A 27,261-nucleotide genomic window follows, 5' to 3' on the forward strand; every position below is an offset into this window, starting at 1 on the left:
AGAGATGGAGAAGGAACAGAGAGATGACATGTTTGCATAACCGAAGACAATAAAAATACAAATTTTAAACAGTTCTTTCAAGCTATTTTATGGTATTGGTGATGTTACTTATAATTTTGAAAGAAATAAATTATCTTAAGTGTTATCAGGTCATTAAAATAAAAATTAACCAATCCAGGTTTCTGACAGTCCTAAGCTTGTTTTTTAAACAGATGTCTTTATTTCCTTGATTTACAAATTCCTGGTGTTTTTAAAGAAGTGATCAGTTGAACCCTGTTTCCATTTCTCACCATCTTGCCCAGTCATTGAAGTACCAAGCAGCAGAACAAAAACTTAAAGCTATTCCGATTTTGCAAACATTTTATGTAGCGCGAGCTTTGTGGAAGACTACAAAATACATTTTGAATGTTTACTACTGCAAACATACTACAGACTTTGAAATAATAAAACACAATGCAAATTAAAAGCAATTAATAAAATATATAAAAAGTCTCTTTTAGTACGTATTATTAGTGGTTGTAACACAAATTATTAACAGCCCTTATCATTTTTCCTTTTCCTAACCCTCTGTGCCTCTTCTCAGTTTTCATGTCTATAATTTTCTCCCCACTGACAGAGTAATTAGGTTGTTAGGAGAAATGAATAGTAGCCCATCAACACACTTATACTAATTCAGAATAATGCTGTTTGTTAGCAGGAAGTGTATTCGCAATTCATAAGTGACATGTCTGTGAAGTCTGTTTCACAGAACCATAGAATCATTTTGGTTGAAAGAGACCCTCTGGATCAAGTCCAACTGTTAACCAAACACTGGCACTAAACCATGTCCTTAAGAACCTCATCTATGCATCTTTAACACCTTCAGGGATGGTGACTCAACCACTTCCCTGGCCAGCCTCTTCCAGTGCCTGACAATCCTTTCTGGGAAGATTTTCCTAATATCCAATCTAAACCTCCCCTGGCACAACTTGAGGCCATTTTCTCTTGTCCTATCACTTGCTACTTGGGAGAAGAGACCAACACTCTCCATGCTACAACCTCCTTTCAGGTAGTTGTAGACAGCAATAAGGTCTCCTCTCAGCCTCCTTTTCTCCAGGCTAAACAGCCTTCTCTATGTAAGAAGATTGGGTGAGAAATGGCCCTCAGTATTTTGAAAGCATGCCTTACATATCTATGTATATATAAGAATGCATATAAATGTGTATGTATTTATGTGGACTTTATATGAATAAGTGATTTTTAAAAATTATTTTACCTCTCTCTGCAACGCTGAAAATGATACTGCCCCATGGGAACATCCTAAAAAACAAAAGAAAATACCTATGAACTATAATAGGCTTTTACAACATTAAGTTGCTTTAAAAATAGTACTGTAAACAGAGCCAAGTAAGAAGAAAAGTTTCCAATACAAATGCTTTTAGCATTAGATTAAAACTGTCTAAAAGAAAAATACAGCCAAGAGGGAAGATGGAGTAACCTAGAGACAAACTGATCTATCATTATAAACACTAAATAACTAATACAACAGTCTGAATCCAAGAATGTTTTGCTCTACTATAAAGTCAATGCTTCAAAGTCACCACTGTTTTAATGTTGCCCAAAGTCCTGCCAGCTTGATAAAAAACAGTATTAAGTGTTTTTGAAAAAACAGACTTGAGTGGGCAAATACAGGCAATGGTCATTATTTTTTATTGATAAGCAACAACAGCCATCACAACCACATTTATTTTGCGATGAATAGTGATGGCTGGGTACTTTCTGTAATGAACACATCACAATCCACATTCTGATGCACTGCGTTTATTGAACAAGATGGGTCAGGTGCCTCAATCCTATGTTCTCATATACAACAGGAACAAAATGAATGCCAGTGTTGAAAACTATTAGAATTTACCTTCGTGTTTTCACTTTTCAGAAGTAGAAGCTAATGCAATGTACAAGCTGTGGACTGATAGCATCTGACAGCAGTAAAATAGTGTTAGCAAAATTAAAAAGAAATCTTTTCTGTTCAGTGTAAGAGATGTAACATTGCACTATAGCATTGGGAAACTCAGGGAATCAGCCATAGCAGATGACTGGTTAACGCAGCTTCAAAAGCTAAATGTTACATGAGTATGGGTTTGGTTCCCAGAGAACTCTTCTAATGAAGTCTACTCCGGATACCACAGGGATATCCTAACTTCACAGCCTTTGCTCCCTGTTTCACCATGTTCCAAATGGACAATGTGGCTAAATAGCCAATAAGTCTCAGGGAATGTCTCTGTATCAAAGCTGTGCCTTCCCAAAGGTGCTGCAGTCTGGCTTTATGTTCAAAATATTTTTCCACAAGGTGAACAGAAGACACTCCACGTGCTCTGCCTGGGGCTCAGGTTCAGAGGGTCAAATTGTGTATTTTAGTGAGTATGTTGGACTCCTTATAATTTAGAGATAAACGTATAGCAAGACATGGCTCCTTAGAGTCTAATCCAAAGATCATATGCAAATGGAAAAGCTCCCAGCAACTTCACTAGCTTTATGTACAAATACATGTATATCCTTCCGTCAGAAATAACCAGGTATTTAGCAGTGAGCACCTTTTTCCTTTCAAATATTGACAAATTGTATGAAATGACATAAGTAGGCCCCTACTGTTGTGCTAATCTTGCCGTTTTCAGTGGTCATGCTGTCCCTGTGGTGCAAATGTGCAAACGGCTTGGCTGCTCCCCAAGATTCCAGGTACCGGGTCATGCGGACAGAAGCTCTCATTTTGGCTCCATCAAGAGTATGTCGAGGTCTAATATGGTGCTGAGGGCTTCGCTTCTCTCCCTGGTTGATAGAGAAAAAAAGGTGGTATCAGCCTTGGTGTTCACAAACCTTTTGAAGCAGTAATGCATCATCTGGTACCGCATACCTGTGTGCTTAGGAACTTAAAAATGGAGAGATGCTAAGAACCTGAAATTCTTAATGATACTGCTGGGAAATATCAGAGGCTTATTTCTGAAGAGCGGGAAATATTTGCAATGCTAACATTATGTATTTGTAGGCATCAGTAATAACTCTGATCAATACCTTATGGTAGTGAATTATTCACTAAAGAGATTAGTGCTCCTGCTCAAAAATAACTGTGACTGGCCACAAAATAAAAGTACTACTAACCTTAGGATTGATTACAAAGTAAGTCTTAACATTATGCTCTTTCAGATATGGGTCTCTCACATCTCCATCCCCATCTTCCACTTTGTAAGCTCCATTCAAATGTGCCAAGGTGACTGAGGTGATGTGAACACGGCTGAAATTATATTTTAGAAAATGACAGAATCACAAATACTGATCAAAAGCATACTTTGAATCTGATCAACCTTTTCTACTAGCTTTTGGATATACTTTTCATACACTGATCACTTCATTTACATACCCTCTAGTCTCACTTTAGAAGTTCTAACGGACATAAATCTAAGGTTTTCCATTCACAAAAAAAAATGCTCCTTAAATCACAGGAAATACCAAGTGCCCATGTTCTTTTTTTTTTTCTAAAGACAGCACTAAGAATTAATTCAGGCTTCTCCATGAAGGCAGATGGCTGAAGACACAGTACCAATGCATTTCTCCACGATACAAAAATCCACATGTCCGAAGGTTAACAGAGAAGCCTCTTACCCCGGGACTCCTCCAGCTTCCATGTGGTTTGCCAGAGTAACATCATGCGACCACACATCGTACTGCCACTTCTGCAGCCCAATAACACCACAAAGCACGTTCCCAGAGTGCACTCCTACGCGCATGTTGATATCAACCCCAGTTGCATCTCTCACTTTCCTGCAGTTGAGAAGAAAACCTGTGTTGGTATACTTAACAAGGCTTTTGTTTTCTTTTAATTGACCAGTCAAATTATTAGTAACAACAGTGACAACATTTATTTCTTTTTAACATTGCCTCCATTCTTTTAATGCCAAGACTATTTTCATATATTACCTTTCCTATTATCTATATTTGCAACTTTGTAGTAAATATTACTTCTCAAGTCCATTTATGAGTTCTCATTTTTTACTCATCTGAAACTATTTGGGAGGGCTGAACTAAGAAGAAGAAATGTTCAGTCTCATGGTAGAACCTAGGGACTCTTAGTTCTGTGGGCAGCCTTTGATACGGCTTTTAATGCAGCAACAGTCCAACAAACATATTTTGGAGGTGTGGAACTAGTTACATGCCCTTCTGTCTGAAGAGCCTATTATCTATGTTTGAGATCTTCACATATCTGGCTTCTGTCAGGTCCCATCACTCTTGCACGCCTGTTCGCAAATGGTTCTGCTCTGAGTGGAAGGACGAAAAGCACAGCACCTCAGAATATTCTACAGGCTGGTGGCTTGTACACTTTTTGGGGTTATGGGCTCAGTGCCATTCAAGCTGTGGAGAAAACAAGCTCAACAGCCTTCCACATGGTTGGTGAATGCTGTACCTACTAGATCATTACACAAGAATGAGAGGCCACCCTCACTTTCCAGACCACATCTAAACCTTTATCCTTTCCAGTGACTTAAGCCAGAGTTGAAGTATCTGTTCACCTCAACCCAAATCTCAGAAAAGCCCTACACATACGATAGGCATTAATCTTTCCAGAAGAGGCTGTTCTGAATCACGGGTGGGTGACTAAAGTCAAACAACCAGAACATTTCCAGATGTATGTCATATGGGTACCTAATGACATATGTAAAGAGTTATAAAATGAATTCAGATGTCTACAGGTTTACGCAGTTCTAAGAGATGGGAAGATCATAACTGGACATATGTATTTAAGCCCCAACTCATGTGGACCAAAACCTAATCAGTAATACGGAACATGTACATACATTTTTCTTGGAGGAATTCAGGATATTAATGGAAGGAACAACTACAGAAAATAAGAAACCTAAATGGCTCCTGTCTGTGAGTCAGGTTCATAATTCTAGCAAAATCTTCAGTCTCAATGATGAGAATTATCAGCTTTGTACCTTCTGAATTACAGAATTAAACTGTCCTGTTTCTCCTTTTTGTTGTTGTTGTTGTTCTGTTTTGTTTTTTTTTTTAAAGGGGACATAGAGCTTAACAGGCTCAATTTGATATGCTAAATCCTACATTTAATGAAATGAAAATAACAGAAGCATGACTGAAAGTAATTTGTTAAACTGTGTTTTGAAGTTAGCAAAAAGAACAGAGAAGTTTTTTAATTCCTTTAGTCTCTATCAAGTGTTCATCGGTATGTCTTTTCACTCTGACATTTTACACTGCTCTTATGTAGCTGACACACTTGAAAATGAACTGCTTGCAAATGGTCTTTGTAAGCAGTTGGCAAATGACAAACACCACTTTGGTCTGCACAAGGAATATGACACGAGTTTAATAATTTGGAAAATAGAAGTGTTTTACAAAACTGGTTCAAAGTGGAAGAGGAACATCTGTCCTCTAGAAGTGCTTGTCGAAAGGCTGCCCTGCCATATTCTGCAGAGCAAGCCATAAATACTCCTTTATAATAAGCTCTCAGGAGTTAAGTGGAGAGCAAGTAGAATATGTGCCAGAACTGAATCTTCTCTTCTGTCTCACAAATTAAAGAAATCACAGAAGATTTTAAATTAGAAGTGTTACTCTGGACCAAATTAGGGTTTACTACTTCTCTCCTGTGTTCCCTGACCACTGATGATGCAGGCAATGAATGCGTCTAAGAACATAGTCACTCACATGCCCATAGGACACTTGCCGTGCCTACTCAAGGGTATCTGAAACTTCCCACAATTATTTCATTTTCTGCTCCCACAGTCTCTCCAGTTTCCCTCAGCACACCACAGTGTGTGTGCCCATCCTGGCTGGGCAGTCAAAATACTCATCAAGACTGCATTTTTCCTATTGCAGCCTGGATTTTGGGTTTATAAGGATTCTGTTTTTCGCAGGCATGGTTAGCTTGCAGGTAGTTGTAGCAACTTTACTCCAAGCAAGCAAGAGTTCAGGTCATTAGGAAAGCATCTACTCTGTTTACCACAGCTTTATTCATTGGTTATTCTGGGCTAATGTATCTAAGACTCACCTAGACCTGTCTTACTCACTTTAACACATTCAGTTAGCCTTGAGCATTTAGTTCCCTGAAAATTCCCAGCTTTAAAAGCATAGTTCCATTTTGGTTCAGACCTACAGAAATTAAATAATACCTAAAAATATATATATTTTTTATTTTGTATCTAGCTTTCAAATTGGTACAACCATCTCATCCAACAGTTTCTTTCACTTTCCTCTGAAACGGAACTCATTTCATGCTACAAATCAAAGACAGCCTTTGAGAATGTGTGGCTCAGAAACATGTAAATTAGGAAATCACCAGACAGAAAAGGGTTTTTTTCCTTAACAGATAAGCTCTAGCCTTAAAGCACCCAGTTAAGGTGGCCAGCTCTCAACCTCACAGGCAGCAGTGGCATCTATGGCTTGATAAGGTGAGCATTCTACTCCTGGTCCAGCAGGCTGCAGACTATAAGAAACATTGGATTTGTTCTGACATAGAGCAGAGAAGCAAAGCAATTAATCAATGGGACTACTAACATGTTTAAATGGAAACAATCCATAGTGTAGGGAGGCTCAATTGCTCAAAATGAAGCTACACATCATCAGGAAACAACACTGAATGAGGCTTTGTACTACAGATCTCCTGGCAATTTGGTAGAATTCCCCCTTTTTTCTTCAAAGAGAACTGGAACTGAAACCATATTCAGGTGGTAAAATCTATACAGAAGCATTAATTTAAACAGCAAACCGCTTTATTCCAGTACCTTATGCACTGAGGGGTCAGTTTGCACCTCAGTGACTGAATATAACAAAAACTTATATATGACAAAAAAAGATATTTTAGACAGAGCGAGTCAAACTTATATTGAGTGACACATGTCCAAAAGCAAAAGTATTACTACTTCCGGTTATAAAGGCCACGGAAGTATTTCAGGAGATGTTTCCACAAAAAGATGCAGCAATCACACAAGAAAATATGGCGTTGATTAATGATCAGCATTTTTTATTCACTTGCAGGCTGCAACACTTGACATAATACTTTGAAAGCATTTGAAAACACAGGGTACAGATTTCTCACTTCTTATAGAGATGTAAACAGGTTGTGACAATCAGGCATCTGTCTACAGAAGTGCTGTGGATTCTGACTACAGTAAGTCAGATCAGAATGTGCTGCACAATTAAAAGATAATTTTCTAGTCTATAAGGCTGCTCTTACCAAGGATGATCTTATCATCCAGCATTAACAATGAATATACTTCATAGCAGCTTGAGAAGAAAGTTATTTCAAAGAACATTGAGAAATTCTGAAGTATGAGGAACTACAGATTGCTCTCTGAGCTCAAGTAAAGCATTGCAATGTGATGTGTAAAATTAGACTTTAAGTTCTTCATGAAGGGCAATTTATGGCTTGAGCTTAGCATTGTTTTTCCACCAGCCTATGACCTTCTATACTTTTTTCTCTTAAGTAAAAAAGCAACAGGTCCACCAAAAACTCTGTGCAAATGCTTTTAACTCACATTTATCATACAGCACACAGATCTCTAGAAATGTCAACCAGAAAGCTCTTGTTCTCACTGAAAGGCTGTGGAAAAAATTCAACATTTTTAAGCCAACCAAGGTGGGGAGTCAGGACTTAGGGACAGACATTGTTTCACCTACTGCTCTACCAAAGGGATGTTAGCTTTAGCTCCTAACCTGCTAGAGAAGAAATTGGTTTGATTACTGTCATGTTCTAGTATATCTAAAAGAAAAAGAGAAAGCATCCAGTGAAAGCAACTGAGGAAATAAGCAAATCTGTAAATTTTAATGCTTGGCAAGGAGAAGTACTCTAAGAACCATTTAAGAAATAGATTTATTTGGACACATTGTAAGGTACAACCATATCTGGATGAAGCAAAAACATTTTAGAAAATGCAGGAACCTGATTACTTCACCGAGTTCAGTTCTACTAAAGAACCCTAAAGCAAGGAGATCAAAATCCTAGTTTCCACAAATATTACACCTTTTCCATGAATACCTCAAAAGGAAAGGTGCAAATTTGCATTTATCAGTATACCCATATACTAATTATCCAGGATCGCATCACAAGACCAAGCAAGTGAAAGCCAAAACCCTCCTATGACAACAGTTACACACATATGAGGGTACTATTTAAGGATTTGAGGAATCACTTTTGTATGCCTGTTTAGTTAATCATTGAAACAATGTGACTGTTCAACATAACTATCCATTTCATTATAAGGTTCACGCCACACATATACCTCACAAGATTGAGGTAATTTCTTACTTTGCTACCTGGACAGTGGTAAATGTGATTCAGGCAAAAACATCAAACTTGGAACTGAAACTTGCAGAAGAAAGAGCATACCAAGGTTTAAAACCAAAGTCCAATTAAAAAAAAAAAACCACACAGGTGACTACCAAATATCCAGACCTGCACATGATATATACTTTTGAAAAATATAGCTCACCTTGATGTATGCAATTTTACTCAAAGGAAACTTAGCTTTTCTATGGAAAAGATATTTGTCCCATTAACAGTAACTGCTATAAGTAACCATTTACAGTATTTTAACTCTTAAAAGCTAAAAAGAACTTCAGGTATGAATTACAGATAATGAATTATCTGGCTTTGGTTAAAAAAAAAAAAAAGTGGAAGTTTTTTTAATTGACTTTCCTTACAAAATGTTTTCTAAATAAGCTAACAGAATCAGACCCTTGCTTTACAAATAAACTGCAATACTGAGCTGAAATTTCTCAATACGCAGGTTTAAGACCCTTCAGCATTACGTGCAGACATCCAAACTAGGTTTAAGTATCCTCATACTGAAATATGTCCAGCTTTAGTGGCAGAACTCATTCGGGGCAGGTACCTTATAGAAGAGTTACTTCTATTCTTCACTGAGAGTTCAGACAGCAGTCAGGTGAAGAGATGAGACAGAGTAAAGCCGCCCTTTCGCAAGACTTCTTTGAAGCCCCATCATCTTCAGAACTGCTCAAGTTGCCTATAATCTGTTTCCAATCTACTCTTCAGTAATAAGCTAGAGGATTCCTCAAGTATGTCCATAGTTGTATGCTCAGGTGCCTACAAGTATTAATCCATCAGATACAACCATCTTTTTCCTCCTTCACAATCATATCAAGTCTCCTGTTATTACGTGAGTTACTTGAAATAAGTTACAACTGCTATTTCAAAAGCAATCCCATTAGGATTCTCAAATACCTTGTTCAGTTTTCTGCCTCAAAGACAGCACAAGCACAATGATTATGGGAAAGAAATAAGGGACAAATACAGTAACCCACAAATCCAAAATACTGCTGTTAAGCACAGAATTCTGAATAATGCCTTAATGTGTTAACTGACAAAACTTTTCAGAAAGTCCTGACCTAAAAAATTAATTACATAAAAGTTGAAACTAAACCTAAATCTGGGGTCTAGTAAGAGAGGCATATTTAATTACTTATTTAACAACATGGGAAGTAGGCCTCTCAGCCTCATGATCTATAAGTCATTAGAAATGTCTTTGGTAGACAGGCTCAGTATCAGGGCCTGAGGCATCTTAATTGTGGAGGAGCAGCTGTTTCTGACCACAATTGAACTCCAAACCCAGCAGGAGCCAGGAGCTCCAGCCTCTCACAGAGCCATTTGACTAACAAGTGGGTGGCAGCATCATGACTCTGCAAAAAGCAAAGCTTCCAAGACCTAAGTAGTATCTGTTGGAATAGTCACCTCATAATCACAGATTCACAGAATAGTTGAGGTCAGAAGGGATACCTGGAGACTGTCTAGTCCAACTCCTGCTCAAAACAGGGCCGGCAGGTTGCCTATGGCCATACCAATTGGATTTTGAGTATCTCCAAGGCTGATAACTCCACAATCTCTCTGGACAACCTGTGCCAGTGCTCAGTCACCCTCACAGTGAAAAGTGTTTCATGATGTTCAGAGGGAACCTCCTGTATTTGAGTTTGTACCTATCATCTCTTGTCCTATCACTGGGCACCACCAAAGAGACTGGCTCCATTTTCTTTTCACTCTCCCTTCAGGTATTTAAATGCATTGATGAGATTTTTTCCCATCAGCTTTCTCTTATCCAAGTTGAACAGTCCCAGCTCTCTCAGCCTTTTCTCAATTGAGCAATGCTCCAGGTCCTTAATCATCTTTATGATGTAGGGATGAGATAGACTGGAAAAGTCAACATCTTAAAATATTTCTTTGCTGAGTCTGAGATTAAGATTACCATGCTCGACCTTGTAGTGAAACACACCAACTACTGCAGGTCTGAATGTTTCAACCAGTAGCACAGCTACAGACAGAAAAGAGGCAGAATTTGTATTGTTCAATATTTAACAAAAAGTTCGGCACTTACTTAATGGCTTCACACATGTCCAGTCCCATTTTTACACAATTCTTGGCATGATTTTGAAGAGAAATAGGTAGTCCAGAAACGCAGTAATAGCAGTCACCTAGGATTTTAATTCTCATACATTCATTTTCCTGGAAGAAAAAGCAAGGTGAGATGGTCATGTTTGACTTAAATTACATAAAAGAAGATTAATGTTACAAAGACTGACTTAAATGATATTAGCAAAATCATTCTACTTAAGGTTATTTCAGCAGAGGAGGATTTTGCTTGCTAAAAAAGAAGTGCTGTCAGAGAGCTTTGTTCAGATGATTCCTCCATCTGTTATGGTCCTTAATGGGCAAAACTCGGAAGTAAGTTCACTGCAAAACATCCGCAGTGTTGCTCACACCTTAGATTAAAGAAATGAGCCCAAGTATCAGGTACTCAATCTAAATAAAGTACTTTTGTTTGAAATATGAAATCAAAATTCCACATTCACATCTTTGAAGAGGTACTATGCAATACTTCATGAAACAAGCAATCATAATCTTATTTCTGTCTTTTGTACTCTAAGGCAATCTAAAGTTTTGGGGTTTTTTAACCGATACTGGACAATAGTTTTTGAACTCATAAAAAACACAGAAAATTTTTATCTGTTTTAGTGTTTCTATTTCACCTTTACATACAGTATGAAGTTTGATGTAATTTTTATAAAAATGACATCTAAATCTGACTGTATTTCAATCTTTTCTTGAGTAATCAAGAGACTCTGGTCAGTAATTAAAATTGCTTTGATCAATATTGCCTCTCTTGTCCTCCAGTCTCTTAAATGCTTTTTCATAGATCAGATAACTGACTGCCTCAGTGTTCTATCTTGAGTTTCTTAATCCTTGTTATTGTAAAAAATCTATTTAAAGAGCTGTTCATCTGCCATTAAGCTTTATCGGGCTCCATAAACTGTCTCTATTGGTCCTATTACAATGAGCTATCTTGGTTTTCACAGATTTTAACACTGGCAGAAACACACTGTTGCACTCAGACCAGAGCCAGATTTTTTTCTTCACACATTTCAAGTCTAATCTTCTTGCCAAAGCCTCAGAAATGCTGCCTGGAGGTAGAAGAGTCCTCAAGAAGAAATAGTATTTTAAAGATGACTTACTTATTTAAATTCACAGTAGCAGCCCAGTAGAAACCCACCTTTGCAATCTGATCAAACTTGCCAAACAGCTCATTTAGCATGTGCACCAGTTCCCCTGGTGAGCAGTCACTGGCCAGGCGAGTGAATCCCACGATATCGGCATACAAGATGCTACAACAAGAATGAACAGTTGCCTTCTGCAGAACTCAGATTTATCAGTCAACAGTAAAACCTGAAAGTAAGCACTCTGGACTTCACAGAGGTGTGCCTGTACCCAAATCCGCCACTGCTAAATATAGAGCAACAAATTTAACTATACTTATAGGTAAACCTACATTTATCTTTGTAAGCATTACCTTTCTAGCTAATATATACCCATATTTACCTTTATAGGTATTACCTTCACAGGTATTACCTTTTTAGGTATACCTATATTTATAGGTATTTATAGGCATTCTACACCTATATTTGTTATAGTGTATTCAAAAAATAGAAATATTTTTTCTACTCACAAATTGGCAATAATGGGAATTATTTCAATAAACATGTTTATTATCAGAAATTGTTTAATAATTTTTTATCATTGTAGGTATTTTCTGTCTGGATTTACCTGTCAGTGATACGCAGCATGGAAGTATTTGTTCAATTGTTACTCAGACTATTAAATTCAAGTTTAGTTGCTAAGATATTCAAGCCATACACTATGTTTCTATTCACCACGACAACTTGACCAACTGATAGAATCAGGCTAAGGGAAGAGTATTTGTGTTCGCGAGTGAAAATGAACTTCCTCAAAAGTCCTGCAATACTTGCTTAAAAATAATAATTTCTAAGAATGTAATTCAAATTAACTTGTCCAATCAGAAAAACAGGCAAAGCAACTGGTAAAGATGAAAGAATATTTGAAATAAATAATGAATTATTTTTCAAACTTCCAGAAATTTATAATTAATAAATAATTAGATTTGTCAGCAGAATATTTTATCTCAGGTACTGTGTAAATATGTATGTGATACAGCTGCCTCTACTTACATTATATAAAGCCCAAGAAATTTCTCCAGTTAAGAAAATTACAAATTCAAAATAATATAACTGACACGAATTACAATTTTGACTAGTATACATGAAAGCAGGATTTGGTACTTGAACCTGAAAAATTAAGACATTATGAAGAAAGCCTGTTAATGCATGGCTTTTTCTAAACAACAAATTTTCACCTTTGTTGCTCTTCTAGAACAAGGAATTTTTAGCATTTGGTCAAATTAATGGATAATAAACATTACATTGTTAAAAAGCATATTAAAAAAAATTCTTAATTGCTCTCTTAATACTTTCTTTTCAAAATTTTTCTGAATGTTGTTCATACATTTTATTACAGTGCAATACCTGACATTGGTGTGCCTTTTGACATACAGATTGTGGAAGTTGTTGGTGTTTTCCAGCTGGCCTGCCTTGGGACCTTGCAACCTCTGAATGATCTCTGCTTTCATTTCCATGGCAATGTGAGCAGGCAGTAAAGAAAGTAGAAGACGCTCCTAAAATGTGAAATGAGATGTCCACAATTTCTTTAAGAAGAAAAAAATTAGCATGGAAGCAAGGCATATGCTACTGTCTATTCCCTAGAACATTTCAATAAGACTCGCACTCAGGCATTTGCCTGGTATGGCCTCCAAAATTAATGAGTTCCTCGAAGAACTTGGCAAAGATATACATACATGTCCAAGTAATATCTAACTTCCTCAAGGTTTTGTGTATATTAGAAAAAGCTTAAGCTAAACTTAACATCTGAAAAAGTTAGGTACAGTAATCTATTCAATATCTGAGTATGATGCAGGAAATACAGATTAGCAAATAAAGCAAGAGCTGCAAGGACTGTTCAGAGGATTTCAAGGAAATGCAGTCCAACTCAGGCAAGAATAGGCTGAATCATTTTTAAATGTATTTTAAATGGTTAGTGATAATGTTAGCAGTTGTGGGACTGCAAATGAAAAGATAAAATCAAGACACAGAATATATTGAAAATGTTGGACTTCTGCAGACTATTTTGATATGTACTCTCCTCTTACTTTAATATGGCATTTGACAAACTAAAGTTTTTTGAAAATATTAACCTAAAAGCAAATGGAACTTTTTTTAAACCCTATATATTTTTCCTTATCTTTTGTTCATATTATAATCATGGTCTTCTCCTTGTGAAGCTCTCTTACATCGGTAAATTTTAATTTTGCAATTCCACCTGTGTCAGCTTTTCATTTTGTTCCTACTTCTCTGGAAAACTGGATCTACAAGGGAATAGGTAGAACTCTGCAAAAAAACCCTTCCTGCTTTGATCATACTCCACCTCAAAACTGAACAGGAATTTTCTTGTAGACAGAGCAGAGACGATAATCCTGGCTGAGCACAAAACCCAGAACCCTGAATCAGAGAGGAGGGGAAAGACAACTGTAAAAGCCCACGATGGAGTCAGAGATAGAAACAGCTATGCCAGAAAAGATGACAACCTCAAAATGTGCACGGTCTGCAGGTGTTACTCACAGTGATGCATTTTCTTTGCTTCACAATGTGTGTATTTGCAGAGTTTGCTGTTCTGTTCATGAAGGTACCAGAAGTGTAACTACTATTCCAATGCTCTGCCTGGGATAATTATTCCTGTTGAGCTCTAATAACCTTGAGCAGAGCACGGCAATAACAGCGCTATGGACTCTCTGATACTTGCAGCTACCTCAGTTACCTACCTCTGTCACATATCATGAAGACTTCCCATTCCTTACAGCATTTGTGTACCTTTAAGTATAGAATTAACTTGCATGAGGCCCTGTGAAACTGATCCTGCACACTTTGTAAAAAAACTCTATTTCAGTGAATCAAGACAGAATCTTGCTTTGTTGCTAAGTAATACTGAACTAATAATGTTCATTCTTTCTTTTTTCTTTCCTTTTTTTTCACTTTGGTGAGATCTAAAAATAATTTTGATTCACATATGCATGGACTGCTCTTTATCTTGCATACAAAGGCATAAAACATAAACAGTAAGACAAGTTGTGAAGTAAATGTTAAAGGCAAAGCATACCTGTCTCCAGCCTGACTAAAGGAGGCAAGAACAAAAAAGATGTATTGTTTTCCTACTGCTAGGATCTCACATTTGACACATTGTAACTGGGAAGAATATATACAACTGACTTTTCCCCAAAATGTTAGTGTGGCTTTATTTCTTAAATATAAAATTAATTTAGTATGTTTAGGCATTTTAGCAAGTACACATCCAAGAGGACGATGTATTTTCATTTCTAATGTAGTCCACTCACCCTTGGTGGAGGTATTTTGCTAACTTATAAAGAATGCCTGCAAAACCAATGGATTTTTTTTCTATAATGAAAGCTTACTCTTGCAAGTTGCTCTTTATCCAACAGAAAGTCACTGTTTTGTGATGTACAGACCAGTCAACTTTTTTTAAAAAAATATCATTAAATAGATAACAAAGAGGTGAGTTCTCTTAGCTCCAATTTTACGTTACTGTGCTCCCAGAAACCCAGAGAGACTGGGAAAAGATCAAAGAGAAAAGGAACAAAAGTTTTCAAGAAAGCGGCAGAAAAAGGAATAGAAAGCATTTTCATAGGAAGCAGCATGAAGTCAACTACAAGCTAAAGAATCATAAGAAGAAAGGGAAAAGAGAATGTCCTCATTTTGTAGGTGCTTTTTGTCATAAGGCCAGACCACTATTCCATTCTGCCTAAACATCCTGGTAAAGCTTTTCACCACACCAGAACCTCCCTCCAAATGTTTTCCTTCCTCCATTTCCACTGTGCAGAAGAGAAGGTTACAAGCAGAGGTGGCTTTAGAGAACCGCAATTGGTGAAGCACACTGACAAACATCCTCCTGTGCCCAGCTCCACCTAAATAACTCAGCCACCCTCTCCATCACACAGGCTGCGAGTGCTCACCCTTCAATCCCGAAGTGACCACTTGTGTGATAACGCGTCATCAAGTCACATATTACATTTCACACAGATTGTTAATTTTAGTTTCTTTCACTAAAAGACAACTGTGAAAGAAGCAGAGTCTCAACTGTTATTTATGAACACCATGGCTCTGCTGGTCATGTCAGCTAAATACAAGATGGTGACTAATACACTGTTCCCTTTCTTTCTGCTAAAGATCCTAAGAAACGCAAAGCATTTAAGAATACCTCTTTCTTCATGTTTTGTCATCTCTGGTGGCTAAAAAGAGCGTAGTGGAAGGAACAAAATCAATTACTAATCAGATTGTAGTGCCTGATGATGTGCACTGAAATTTCTGCAGACTGGAGCAGTGTGAGGAACAAAGCAAATCAAGCCTGCTGCTTATGGTGGCTTTTTATTTGAGAATATATTCTGTACTATTCTCTCAAAAAGACATCAAATCTACACATCAAAACCTAGATGAACTGACATACAAGGCATGGACTTTGAGACAAAACACTTGTCTATCTGTAGCAGGCAGAGAAGCAACTCTACAAGAACAGTCTATAAAGAAAAAAAGCCAAAGAAATTCTGAACGCAGGTCAAGTTGCAGCATTTAAAAGTCTTCAGACTAAAAATAACAGTACCCGCTTCTAGTAAAAGTGAAACTGCTGTGCTGTGGAAATAACGAAAATCACCTGAGAAATGTCTTTCATTGAATATCACCAACATGAGCTCACAGCCAGTATGTGTGATTCATGCACATGCACACCAGACTGCTTCCTGACCATCCTGACTGTTCTCTGGGGCTGTGCTTTCCCCTCACCACTCAGATCACTTGTAGCTGAGACCTTTATGTCCTGGGGCTAAAAGACAGAGCACACAATCCACACTGAATACAATATTATAGTGTCTTTCAATACTGTAGTTTAAGCACTCATTTCTTCTCAGAAGTTGTCCATCTGGATCCCAGTATAGGTCTAGCAAGTAGTCATCCTCCTTGGATTCTCTGAGGATTTTCAGTGGTGTCTGTCAAACTGTTACCCAAGTTTCTGCTCTCTCAAACTCTCACATCCACGTTGATTTCCTTGTCAGAAGTTTTTCTGAATTCCACAGATGACCTTAGCAGTCATACCCAGTTACTCAGCACTCCCCTTAAAGCTTGATAAACTCTAGATGTTTGTTTAGCTAGGGTAAGTTAGCATATCTCAGTTAAAGATCATATCATTGCGCCAGTTTTTGCAAGGTGGCAATTGCATTTGCAGTATCTTGCACAGTGGAGGTCATGCTGTTGTTATGCAGCAAGCAAGCAAAATACCTTGAAATGCTTGGTACAGTACATTTTCTTAAGTACATATTTCACAAATCAAAGTCTTCTGGGCCTGAGGCAATAATGCTTTATTTATTTGCTCATTCCTGTTTTGTTATGTAAACTACCAATTGTGATTCACTCATTTGTACAAGACTACATGACTATCAACTCTTTTCTTTACCAAAGCATAAATAATGCAAATAATTTATAGATCTAAAGGCCAAATATTCCTCCATCTAGTCTGATCACTTGAATAATACAGACAACAGAATGTCACCATGAAGAAACAAAGGTATTCTGGTAGGGCTCACTACATTAAAATTCGTTTAGTGCCTTACTCTCAATGGAGAAAAGCTGTCCTTTGAGGCAATTCGTAGAATCTGATACTGAATTACTATAGGGGGCAAGTCTCCCTCTTTTTCTCTCCCTCTTCCCCCCTACACCTCCCACTTTGTCTATGGAGAGAAATGCAGGTCCAGATTTTGGTCTTACTGGAAGAGACGTCTGTCTTCCTTGTTGAGCTTCTGACACTGAAGAAGTCCCTTATAATGTCATTTAGGGCACTGAATAATGAATTCTACTTTTCTGTGGTTGGTTTTGTTTTCAGATTGCTGTGGCATATATTTAATCAACTATTTAGCAAGTTTGACAAATCAGGTTAATAAGTCAGCAGTAAGAGCTCTAGAAGCAATTAGCCTATACACACATCCACCTTAACAATGAAGTTTACAAATAAACATGGATAAAATAAAATTTTCAGCTCCCCTTGAAATGTATCAAGAAATAACCTACAAGAAAGAAATCTTAGGATTCCTGATCACGCAATGATGACTCAGCCATGTGGCTGACAGAGATGGTGATCAACAGGGTACTTGCTTTGCAAATTATGGTACTGTTTACCCAGATCTCGAGTATATTCTCTTAAATACACCTACGAGGATAAGCAGCTGTAGACTGTTTTTTCTTAAAGCTAACTTGGACGCCTTACTGGGAGGGGAGATGATTTTTAACAATTAAGCACTATTATCCCCTTAATTTTAGCCTACGTTAGTATTCTCCACCAACCTGATTACTTGTACTGAGACTAATAATTTGCATTTTACTCATACACACCAAGAAAGGTATTTAGTCTTGATTACAGAGACATCAAGAGATGGAGAATTCATCAACTCCTAAGCTGTTTGTTCTAGTGGTTAATCAGATGAACTGTTAAAAACTGTTAAAAATGTATTCTGTATTTCTTACTTGAAGTCTTGGTTCTATTATATCTTTCTCAGCACAAGATTAATGCCCACACTCTTTTCCCTGTAAAGTTAAATACCGATCAGATAACTTAATTTTCTTTTCCATCAGGTAAACAGACTTAGCTCCATAAATTTCCTGCAGCCAAGTATTTTCTACACTCTCTTCTCTAAACCCTCAACAACCTTCAATCATTTTTTCAACATTCATTTGACACAGATCTTGACACCGTGCTCCGGTACGCAAAGACACACATAGCTTCCTGCTCTGTTCACCTCAATACGCTGTTGCAGTGTCTCCGGAGTTCCCTGTCTGCTATTCCTCCAAAATATTTTTCAAAGTTGCAGCCTTCCAATGTTCTAGCTATGACCCTTACTCTTTGCTTTCAGAATTACGACTTTCCAGACAGTTATTATAAAGGCGCACCTTGATGAATATAGTTTATCAAGCATTCTGTGTTTCTGTATTTACTATCAGACTATTATTTGGCTTTTCTGCAAAAATGATTGTCTGTAATTATCTTCATGTATCTCCTAGATCATTACTAAAGAACACACGACACCATAAAGAATGAGAACTGGTTCTTGCAGAATATGACACACATGTCATTTCATCGAACATCCCCACTGACAATTTGCAGATACCTTACTCAAAATCCATCACACTGTGCTATTTTGATGGGGAACAGTGTCAGTATTTTAATGAGGATGTCCAGCAACATTGCACCAAATATCATACTGTAATCTACCGCTTTTGGAAAATTACTTAACCTAAACCTGTTCCCTGATAGAAACTGAAAAAAAAAATTATATGACTTGATTGCTTAAAAAGTTGTTGAGTACATCACTCTATTTCTTTTCAAATACAAAACCACCATTGCAGCATCTTTTATTTCATATTGATTGTTTATACTCTTTCTATGTGGTGGCAGCCCTTTCCTTTGTTAGGAAGCATTTTTCCTGGACTACTTCCAAAATGCTTCCATCAGCCTTGACAAAAAAATGGATAAGGATTCTTTCTGACATTTAGAAGTCTCCTACATATCACCACTTTTGTAATTTTTTTACATATCTTACCGCTGCTTTTGCTTTCACTTGTGGCTAGTACAGGCTTTAAGCCACAGCTGAGATCTTTTCTCATCTTGCCTGTTCATTAACAGCCTCCTAAAGGGCTCCCTGTTGCTAGCAACGTTCATCTAGGCCTTTTTTTTTTCCTTGCAGAAATTTTTTTTTTTTTCAAATCCCCAAGCACAGCACCATAAGGCTTTTTATCTTCATGATCCTATAGGTGAAATTTCAAGGCTGGTGATACCAGAATCAAAACCAGAAAAACCAAACCACCCAAGTGGAATGAGAGCACCATCCACTCAGTCCCTGCTGCTTCACCAGCCACGGGACACGAACTCCCTCATTAAGATGTTTTACAGAAGACAAGCTGTAGGTGTCAGAGAGCTGCTCCAGCAAGAAAGGGACCCTCAGGTTGGGGTTGCCAGCAGGGCAGGGCCCATCCCCGTGGCCAGGCAAGCAGGGCAGGCCTGGGGTGGCCATCAAGGGCCCAGGTCACCAGCCCAGCCCATGGTGCTGAGACATGTCCATGAGGGAGCTGGGCCAGGGCCAGGGCCAGGGTGAGGCCCAGGGAGGCCTGAGACGCCAGGCGAAGGTGAAAGGCTGAGGCCAGGTCAGACCATGGGCCCACGGCCAGGCACAGCCATGGCGGCTGTTTCACAGGAGCTGTAGCCATCAGCGTACCCAGCTCATTTGCTGGTAAATATGCATACGAACAGTTAATGTCCAGCTGATCACCTTCATCTCCAAATAACACTAAAGCTACCTATTAATAAAAGCACAGCTTTGCTCCAATGGTTTCAGTGCATGGTTCTGAAGCCTCATTTAAATGCACAGGCTCATCACGTATTTGGCAAAGACAAATTCCTTCAAGGAACTTAGGAGGTGCTTAATGTTTATGCATAGATTACAGTTTGCATATGCAGGCTGTCTATGACTAATTTTGTAAATGAGGTTCACTACACCTTCAGAATGCGTGCCTATCTTGCAGCTGCTCAAGAGACTAGTCATCAAATAGAAAAACAATAGAGTAAAAGCAGAACATAACGACATACACAGCCAGAGCTGCTTAATTAATTGACACAATTTTAAGGTTTGTTTCTGTCTGATCCTGTTAACTCTTGCTTTAAGTTTTATATATCTCAAGATCACCACTGAATAAACACAAGCACCATTTTGCAAAGAATCTATTTGATTAGATTAACGCGGTTATTACTAGATCAGCCTTTAATAATGGTGAAGTATTACAATGCTGGCATTTGCTCAATACAGTTCTTTTAAACAATAAACCCTTTAGCTTCAGTATGTCTCATTTCACATTTTGCTGAGAAGAGTTTTATGTTATTTTTTCACTAGAAGTGAACAAAACCACATGCAGCTCTCTCTTCACGTCTTTTCCTTCTTCCAAACCATCCATGGGACATGTCGGAAGATATTCAAGAGTACCACTTGAAAGGTATCTATGCAGCCTTTTCCCCAAAGACAGAGTTTCCCTATTCAGCTGCCCAGTTTAGAGTCAAACTTTGTGGTTGAAAGCATCAAATGGAAAGCAAAGCCAAAAGTATTTCTAAGGCACAGCGTCGTACTTAAGTTAGAGGATCATGTTTGAAGGACACTGACATCATAGCTCCTCCGTGCTCTTCTAGTTAATGTGAAACTGGTTGGTTTTACTTCAGACATTGCCTACTGATGTTTTAGCCATCTGCTTACAGAATACCAGCTCAGTATACAAGAATGGATTTCTTTCTGTATTTCGCTTGTAATTCTCCAATATTTTATCGGCTACCATACAGATACCACACATTTGTGTGATCAACTACTAGTCACAAAACCAAGGGTCAGCCACCCAGCTACACCTGTCAGAAGCTCAAAAACACTGTAAAGTGGGTCAGACAGAGTGGTCAGAAGCAGTGCCAGACAGGAATAAAAATGAATCAAAACTCTCAGTCTCTGTTAGATTAGTCAGGAGTAGAGGTAGATAACCATCAGCTTGGCCCATACAACAGCCTACTAAAATGGAGGGAGAAATTTATTCAAGCAGAAGCTAATTCGAGAAATTTATTTCATTCAAATACAAATGAAAAGTAAATGTACAGTAAGAATCTGTCCTACTTCCTGTGAAACAGCAATGATAAATTTTAGTGACGCAAGTTATATATTTTAACACCTTTTTTCTGAGCAGCAGTAAGCATCACCATTCATTCAACAGCTCACTTCCTAGCCTTGGAGACAGAGGAAGCTGACTCACCCAAGGTAGAAATCAAAGAACAGGCAGATGTCTGGAAGGTATACACTGTTACCACATTCATAAAGCAGACCTGTTTTTTCCTTACAATGTTCTATAATAAACAAAAGGGAACGAGAATGATTTGCGTTATATATCTGTCTCAGGAATGAAAGTTTCTTTTGCTTATTCACAGAAAATGTATCTTGCAGAAATCTCCCAACTGCTCTTTAATGATTATATTCACTAGCTACTAAATATAGAAAGTTTTAAACTAAAAACTTTGCTCCCACAGAAAAATGAACAAGAAAAAAAATGTTTTGAAAACCATTTATCTTTATTTTGAGGAACCAGATCAGGAAAAAAACCCACTAACTTACTGTACAGCAGATACACGCTAAACTATTCATGAACACTTATTGGTAGGCCTAATGGCAAAAAAAAAATAGCAGAAATCATTGCATGGGTTAAAGCTTTCAGAATTATCTTGGTTTTATTTTCTAAAACTCATAAACAATATTTTCCATGTTACTGTGTTTATGATTTCGGAATTGTTTTCTATAGTTGGTTCCAGAGGTACTCAGGCTTAATCCACAGAAAGACTGAGATGGTAAACACCGGTCTTTCAAGTGCCTTGTCACCTAGGGAAAGCCAGTCCCAAGAGGACAGGCACTAAGTCAGAGAAAATCAGAATCCTAAAAATGTGACTGAGAAAAATTAGAGCTGAAATGGAAGGCCACATAAGTAGAAAATGCCCAGAAAAGGGTGATGCTTAGCTCTGGACTGCAAGGCAACAATCTTACTTGCCTGGGATTCTGTTGTGGGCAAAATAGTCTACAGTAAAGCAATTTTAATTGACATAATTTATTGCAAACAAAACTAAACCTCTTGTTGCTGATTGCGGTTTTGGAAAAGAAAAAATAAAGAAGAAAATAAATATTCAGAAAAAAGCACACAACCGTCTATCCTCTGCATTTTCTGGTCCCAATTTTCCTTTTTTTTTTTTTTGTGCATCACACTCAGTCCATCAAAATTCCTGTGATGAGGTGACAGGCAGTACAGGAAGTTGAGGTGGCTTCTGTGACAGTTTCTTTCCGCTACTGTGTATTTAACCACTTCTGCTTCTCTATGCTTAATGGTTTCTGCTGCCCTGTTCCTCAGTGTCCCTGCTCCTGCCTGGGACATTGATGGGCTGCAGTGCCCTCAGGTGTGTCCCTGCTCCAGCATGGGTTGTAGGTACCCTCTTTTGATGCAGACAGAGACTCCTCTACACAACAACTTATCTTCAGCCTCCAGCAGCTGCCTGTTTCTTTCTGAACTGTGTTTGGACAAGGGCACTGTGGCCCTATGATTAGGTAAAATTTTGGTGCTCAGGGGGCAAGTTTTTGTACACAAAGAGTTTTTTTCCATGGTCGTTTCCATGCACCCCATGGTAGGCCAGAGGCAGCTTTGACTGGCATGTGGCAATTCACAACCCCCTCCTCACAGCTCATCACTGCAGCCTCCTGCAACCCGCAGCCTCTAACACAGGCTCAGTTCCAAGCCATAGATACCAGTGCCACAGAAACAGGGGGTCAGCTCCAGAAGTTTTCATGTTTTAACAGGAGATCCAGGGGTTAGACAATGTGGTCCATGAACAACCCATGTTCAAAACAGTCCTCTGACAAAAGAGACCTCCTCTCCCTGTCCCCAAGGAAAAAAGCTTATCAGTCAGCATGAGGATATTTTGGAGGTGGAGCCCTAGCAGCCTTTTCAGGTGAAGCTAATCTGCTCCAAAATGAAATGATTTAAAAATCACTGAAGCATGTACTAGATTTTCTGTCTCCGCAGCGCTCCGGGTGAATTCCCTAATCCCCAGGGCTCCTGCGCAAGGGCTGCTGCACTCTCTCTTTCTCTCTCATGGGAGTACAACCCTGTGCAGACGTTTGGCAAATGTCCTTCAGCATGGGGAAAGCTGGGTCCCAGCTTGTCCTCTTGTGGGATCAGGTCCAGACTCACAGCTATCTAAAAGTCTCACATGTTAGGGGTTTTAAATGGGTCTAATTCTTACCATTCTACATTTTATGTCTATTGTTTTGGAATCCTAGTTTACGCACGGATGCCAGCACATTTGTACATGTGAATATTAATTAAATACACTATAAAAATACCAAAGCTGCAGGTGATTGATTTTGGCAGCATTATTTCTAATGGAAAATATGACATGGATGAACTAAATCTATTCTGTGATTACTGCACTTAAATATCTTCCAAGCTTTTGAGAAATTTGGAAATGGTTTGTGACTTGTTTATCTAAAATCCTTTTTGATGATTTCCAGCATGCATTGTCAATATACTCCATGCCTTTATTCAATTTTATGCATTTTGAAACTCCACATTTTAAACAGGGATTAACACATCTATCCATCAGAAAAACATCTTGACAATGAAGATTGTATTGTTGTTTGAGCAGATAAAATTAAGGGAAACCAGAAGGTAATTTTGAAGACATACCCTTTTCTGAGTATATATAATAACTTATACAATTCCACCATGTAATTCACAGATCATGATTTATTATTTATCACTGAGACATCAGCAATACAGGCACATAATGCTGACTATTTAGCATACAGGAACCCTAATTCCCAGAAAGGGAAGCAGAACTTAAAATTTACATCTTTAGTGTAACAGGATTCTTATTTTCATATTTGGCTCCTGCTCCAGTCCTCTTGATGAAATTTTTTTTACTGCTTAAAAACTCTTTCTGCATTATGTTAGCAGAAATTACAGAATATGTGCCTCTTTTCCAGGCTAGTATTGCTGTTCCCACCAGTTACACTACATAACTTTGAAGAAAATGGAAAAATTGACTCTCCATGTTTTCAGCCACTTGTAATACGAAATGCTATAAAATGTAATTTTGGATTTTTAAAGCACACTATTGTTATTAATAAGCCAAAGGGAGCCAATTTCCTTTTGAATCCTGGTTTGGTAAAGCCTCAAGGGCACACCTTAAAATTGGTTGTTCTCTCCGCGACAGTCTCATAGTTGTATTCAGCAGCACTTGCATTGCCACATCCAGCACAGCTTAGCAACATGCAAATGCTAAAACCTGCCAAGAATCCACAGAACACGTGCTAAGTACACAGTTGTGCTCTGATGAAACAGTGCCTTCCTACAGAAAAGCGCCCTATATATTCAGTTTGGGTCATCGCAGAACTTGCTTGTTTGCAGTTTACAAACTCAGGTGTTTGTTTGTTTGTTTCCAAGGAGTGTGACTGGAAGGGAAGAAAGGAAAACTAAAAGTTATTCTCCAAATGCTGCGCTCTGAGCCAAGTGGATCCATCTAAACAAGAAAGATCCATCCAAACAACTGAGAGGTGCAGCAGAAGGAACCTTTCAGAAGATGGAATGGAGCAAGCAGGGAGAGAGCACGAAGAAATGGGACATTGCTGCAGTGCAACTGACTTCTGTGGACAGAGGAGACTGTCGACCAAGCGTGAAGGTGACAGGAAGATTTCCTAGAGGCACAGAAGGGCTTGCTGAGGTTGTTTCAATGCTGGAAGCCACTGGAAACTGTTGAACTAGAAGGGTTTTCCAGAAGAAGGCTGGAAGAAAGTCTGCCCTGCAAGGGCTCAATGAAAGATTTCTTTTCAGGTCTTGGTATTTCCTCTGTTTCATCAGCAATTCCGAGTTCTCCTTGGTTGAAGAGTTAAGTTATTCTAAATAAGTTAACTGTGCAGTAAATAAAATTCAATTTATTTCAAGACTGGCAGCTATTCCACCCAAGGACCCATATGAGTCATGCTCCATCATACCAAGTGTGGTTTAGAGTTTGAATAAACTCTCTCAGTGATCCAGCAAGGTTAAGTCTTTGCAGCTACGCCTACTCCTGTATGGATTGCAGGCCATGTAATGAGTAAATTCTATAAATTATTTGGGGCAAAAGGTTGTTTCATATTCGGCCAAGTCAAAAGAAACTTCCGTTGCAAAAGCTCATCCCTTAGCCTATAACAGCTACTGTTCAAAGGACACTGCATATACACAAGGCAATTCTTAGTTAATGCTTGGCAGATAAACGTCTGTATCTTATCTGTGTGGTGTGATACCAGTTCCTCTGCTATTCCCTCATATCCTTTTCCTTATGTAATCTCCCAAGAAACTAGTGCATTGGTCTGAGACTGTATGCTGAAATACTGACAGCTGTTTCAGTGCAACCGTCCCATCTTTCTTTGGAAAACCTACAGCTCTTCCAGCATGGCAAAGTTCATTGCATTCAGGAAAGTAACAGCCACTCAGACCAGTCACCTCACATATTCCATAGAATCACAGAATCATTTCGGATGGGAGAGACCTCAGCATCACCAAGTCCAGCCATAACCTAACCTAACTCTAGCAGTAAACCATGTCCCTAAGCACCACATCTACATGTCTTTTAAACACCTCCAGGGATGGTGACTCAACCACTTCCCTGGTCAGCCTGTTCCAATGCCTGACAACCCTTTCTATGAAGAATTTTTTCCTAATATCCCATCTAAACCTCCCCTGGCACAACTTGAGGCCATTTCCTCTTGTCCTCTCACTTGCTACTTGGGAGAAGAGACCAACACCCTCCATGCTACAATCTCCTTTCAGGTAGTTGTAGACAGCAATAAGGTCTCCCCAGAACAACTTCTTCAAAGTTTGTTTTTCTCGTAACACTAAGGGGAAGGTGACATGTTGATAACAACTTCCCCTGCTGGTGTCAGCTAACTTCCCCCGTCTATAGGTTCACATTTTTGTTCTTCAGATGTTTGTTTCTAGTATCTAACATCAGCACATTGAAAGGATGATTCTCCAGGTGTACTTTTTCCATTCAAGCGGTACAGAAATCCAGCAGTGTATTCAACATGGTATTTTCACATTTCTGCTTCCAGTGCAGAAGAAGGGAATAAACAAAAAGGAAGAAAATATGTCCCAGAAGGAACTGAAAGACCAACAAGAAATCATGTTTCTTCAGTGTGATATAGGAGACAGAAAGGAAAAATGGCTGTGCCAGCTGAACAGATTTAAAATACCTTCAATCACTGAAATCTGGTGGGTTTGCTTTTTTTTTTTTTTTTTCTTTCAAAAAAGCTCAACAAGAAAGCTGGGACCCAAGCTACGTTACCGGATGTGGCAGTAAACATAATTGCTCTTTTCAAACATTAGCCAGAAACATTTTTATGAAGAAGCAAGGAAAATGCCTGCTGTTAATTTTACAGTAACAATTGGCCCTACTCTCAATATCTATGTTATTTCATAAACAAATATATCTGGCTGCAGTACAGTGAGGAAAAAAAAAAACCAGCAAACCTGCACTTTACGAATTCCAGTAAAATTATGCTTTCAGTATTCTTTTCATCTTCTAGCAATGTATATAAACTACCTTCTGTATACTTGCATACTCGGGCTTTATTCTATACATAAATAGAGATCTAAAAATATGTTCCATAACAAATCAAATTTATTTACAGATTTACTTTTGGTAGCATAAAGCTCATCATGAAAGCTTACAGATCTCCACATTATGCTATACTATACAACACTAAAGCACTTCTGTGAATAACACTCTGCAGACTGGTGGAACATGGTCTGACAACAAATAATTATTTCTGGGACTTGTGCATATTTTATGGTTGAGAAGCAACTTTCACTCAAATCTTTACTTTTTGGAGCAATGCAGAAAGCTACTTTAAAACTAAACTAAGCATAAAAGAAAATTAAAGGGATGTAAGAAGGATTTTTTAAAAAAAATTCTCAATGGGGAAAACTAATCAAATTAAAATTATTTGATCAGGTAAAGACATTTGTCTTGTCCCATGACTGCTTACTTTCTTCAAGACCCTTTTGTGATGGATCTTGCCTGCCAGAAATCCAGGCAGTCCATATCAAGTGGATCATTCTCGCCCACAGGATCACTGAAACCTTCAGAGAATTCTTAGTTTTTTCTCTACAAAAGCTATCTTGACTCTTCTTGCATACCTCACCCTCACC

The 27,261-nt window shown here is 38.2% G+C and overlaps 1 protein-coding gene across 3 annotated transcripts in view; it reads right to left on the reverse strand.

Annotated features, from left to right (window-relative positions):
- ADCY2 (adenylate cyclase 2) overlaps positions 1-27,261 on the reverse strand; it is a 224,865-nt gene that overhangs the window by 70,326 nt on the left and 127,278 nt on the right. For all 3 annotated transcript variants that reach the window (XM_065628875.1, XM_065628874.1, XM_065628873.1), the window contains exons 5-11: positions 12,871-13,019; positions 11,544-11,655; positions 10,371-10,498; positions 3,637-3,795; positions 3,136-3,268; positions 2,629-2,805; positions 1,256-1,299 (exon numbers count right to left, since the gene is read on the reverse strand). In XM_065628875.1, coding sequence (XP_065484947.1) covers positions 1,256-1,299; positions 2,629-2,805; positions 3,136-3,268; positions 3,637-3,795; positions 10,371-10,498; positions 11,544-11,655; positions 12,871-13,019 — 902 coding nt within the window. The remainder of the gene's footprint in view (positions 1-1,255; positions 1,300-2,628; positions 2,806-3,135; positions 3,269-3,636; positions 3,796-10,370; positions 10,499-11,543; positions 11,656-12,870; positions 13,020-27,261) is intronic.

Source organism: Caloenas nicobarica, chromosome 2, assembly GCF_036013445.1.
Source record: "Caloenas nicobarica isolate bCalNic1 chromosome 2, bCalNic1.hap1, whole genome shotgun sequence".
Classification (NCBI taxonomy): domain Eukaryota; kingdom Metazoa; phylum Chordata; class Aves; order Columbiformes; family Columbidae; genus Caloenas; species Caloenas nicobarica.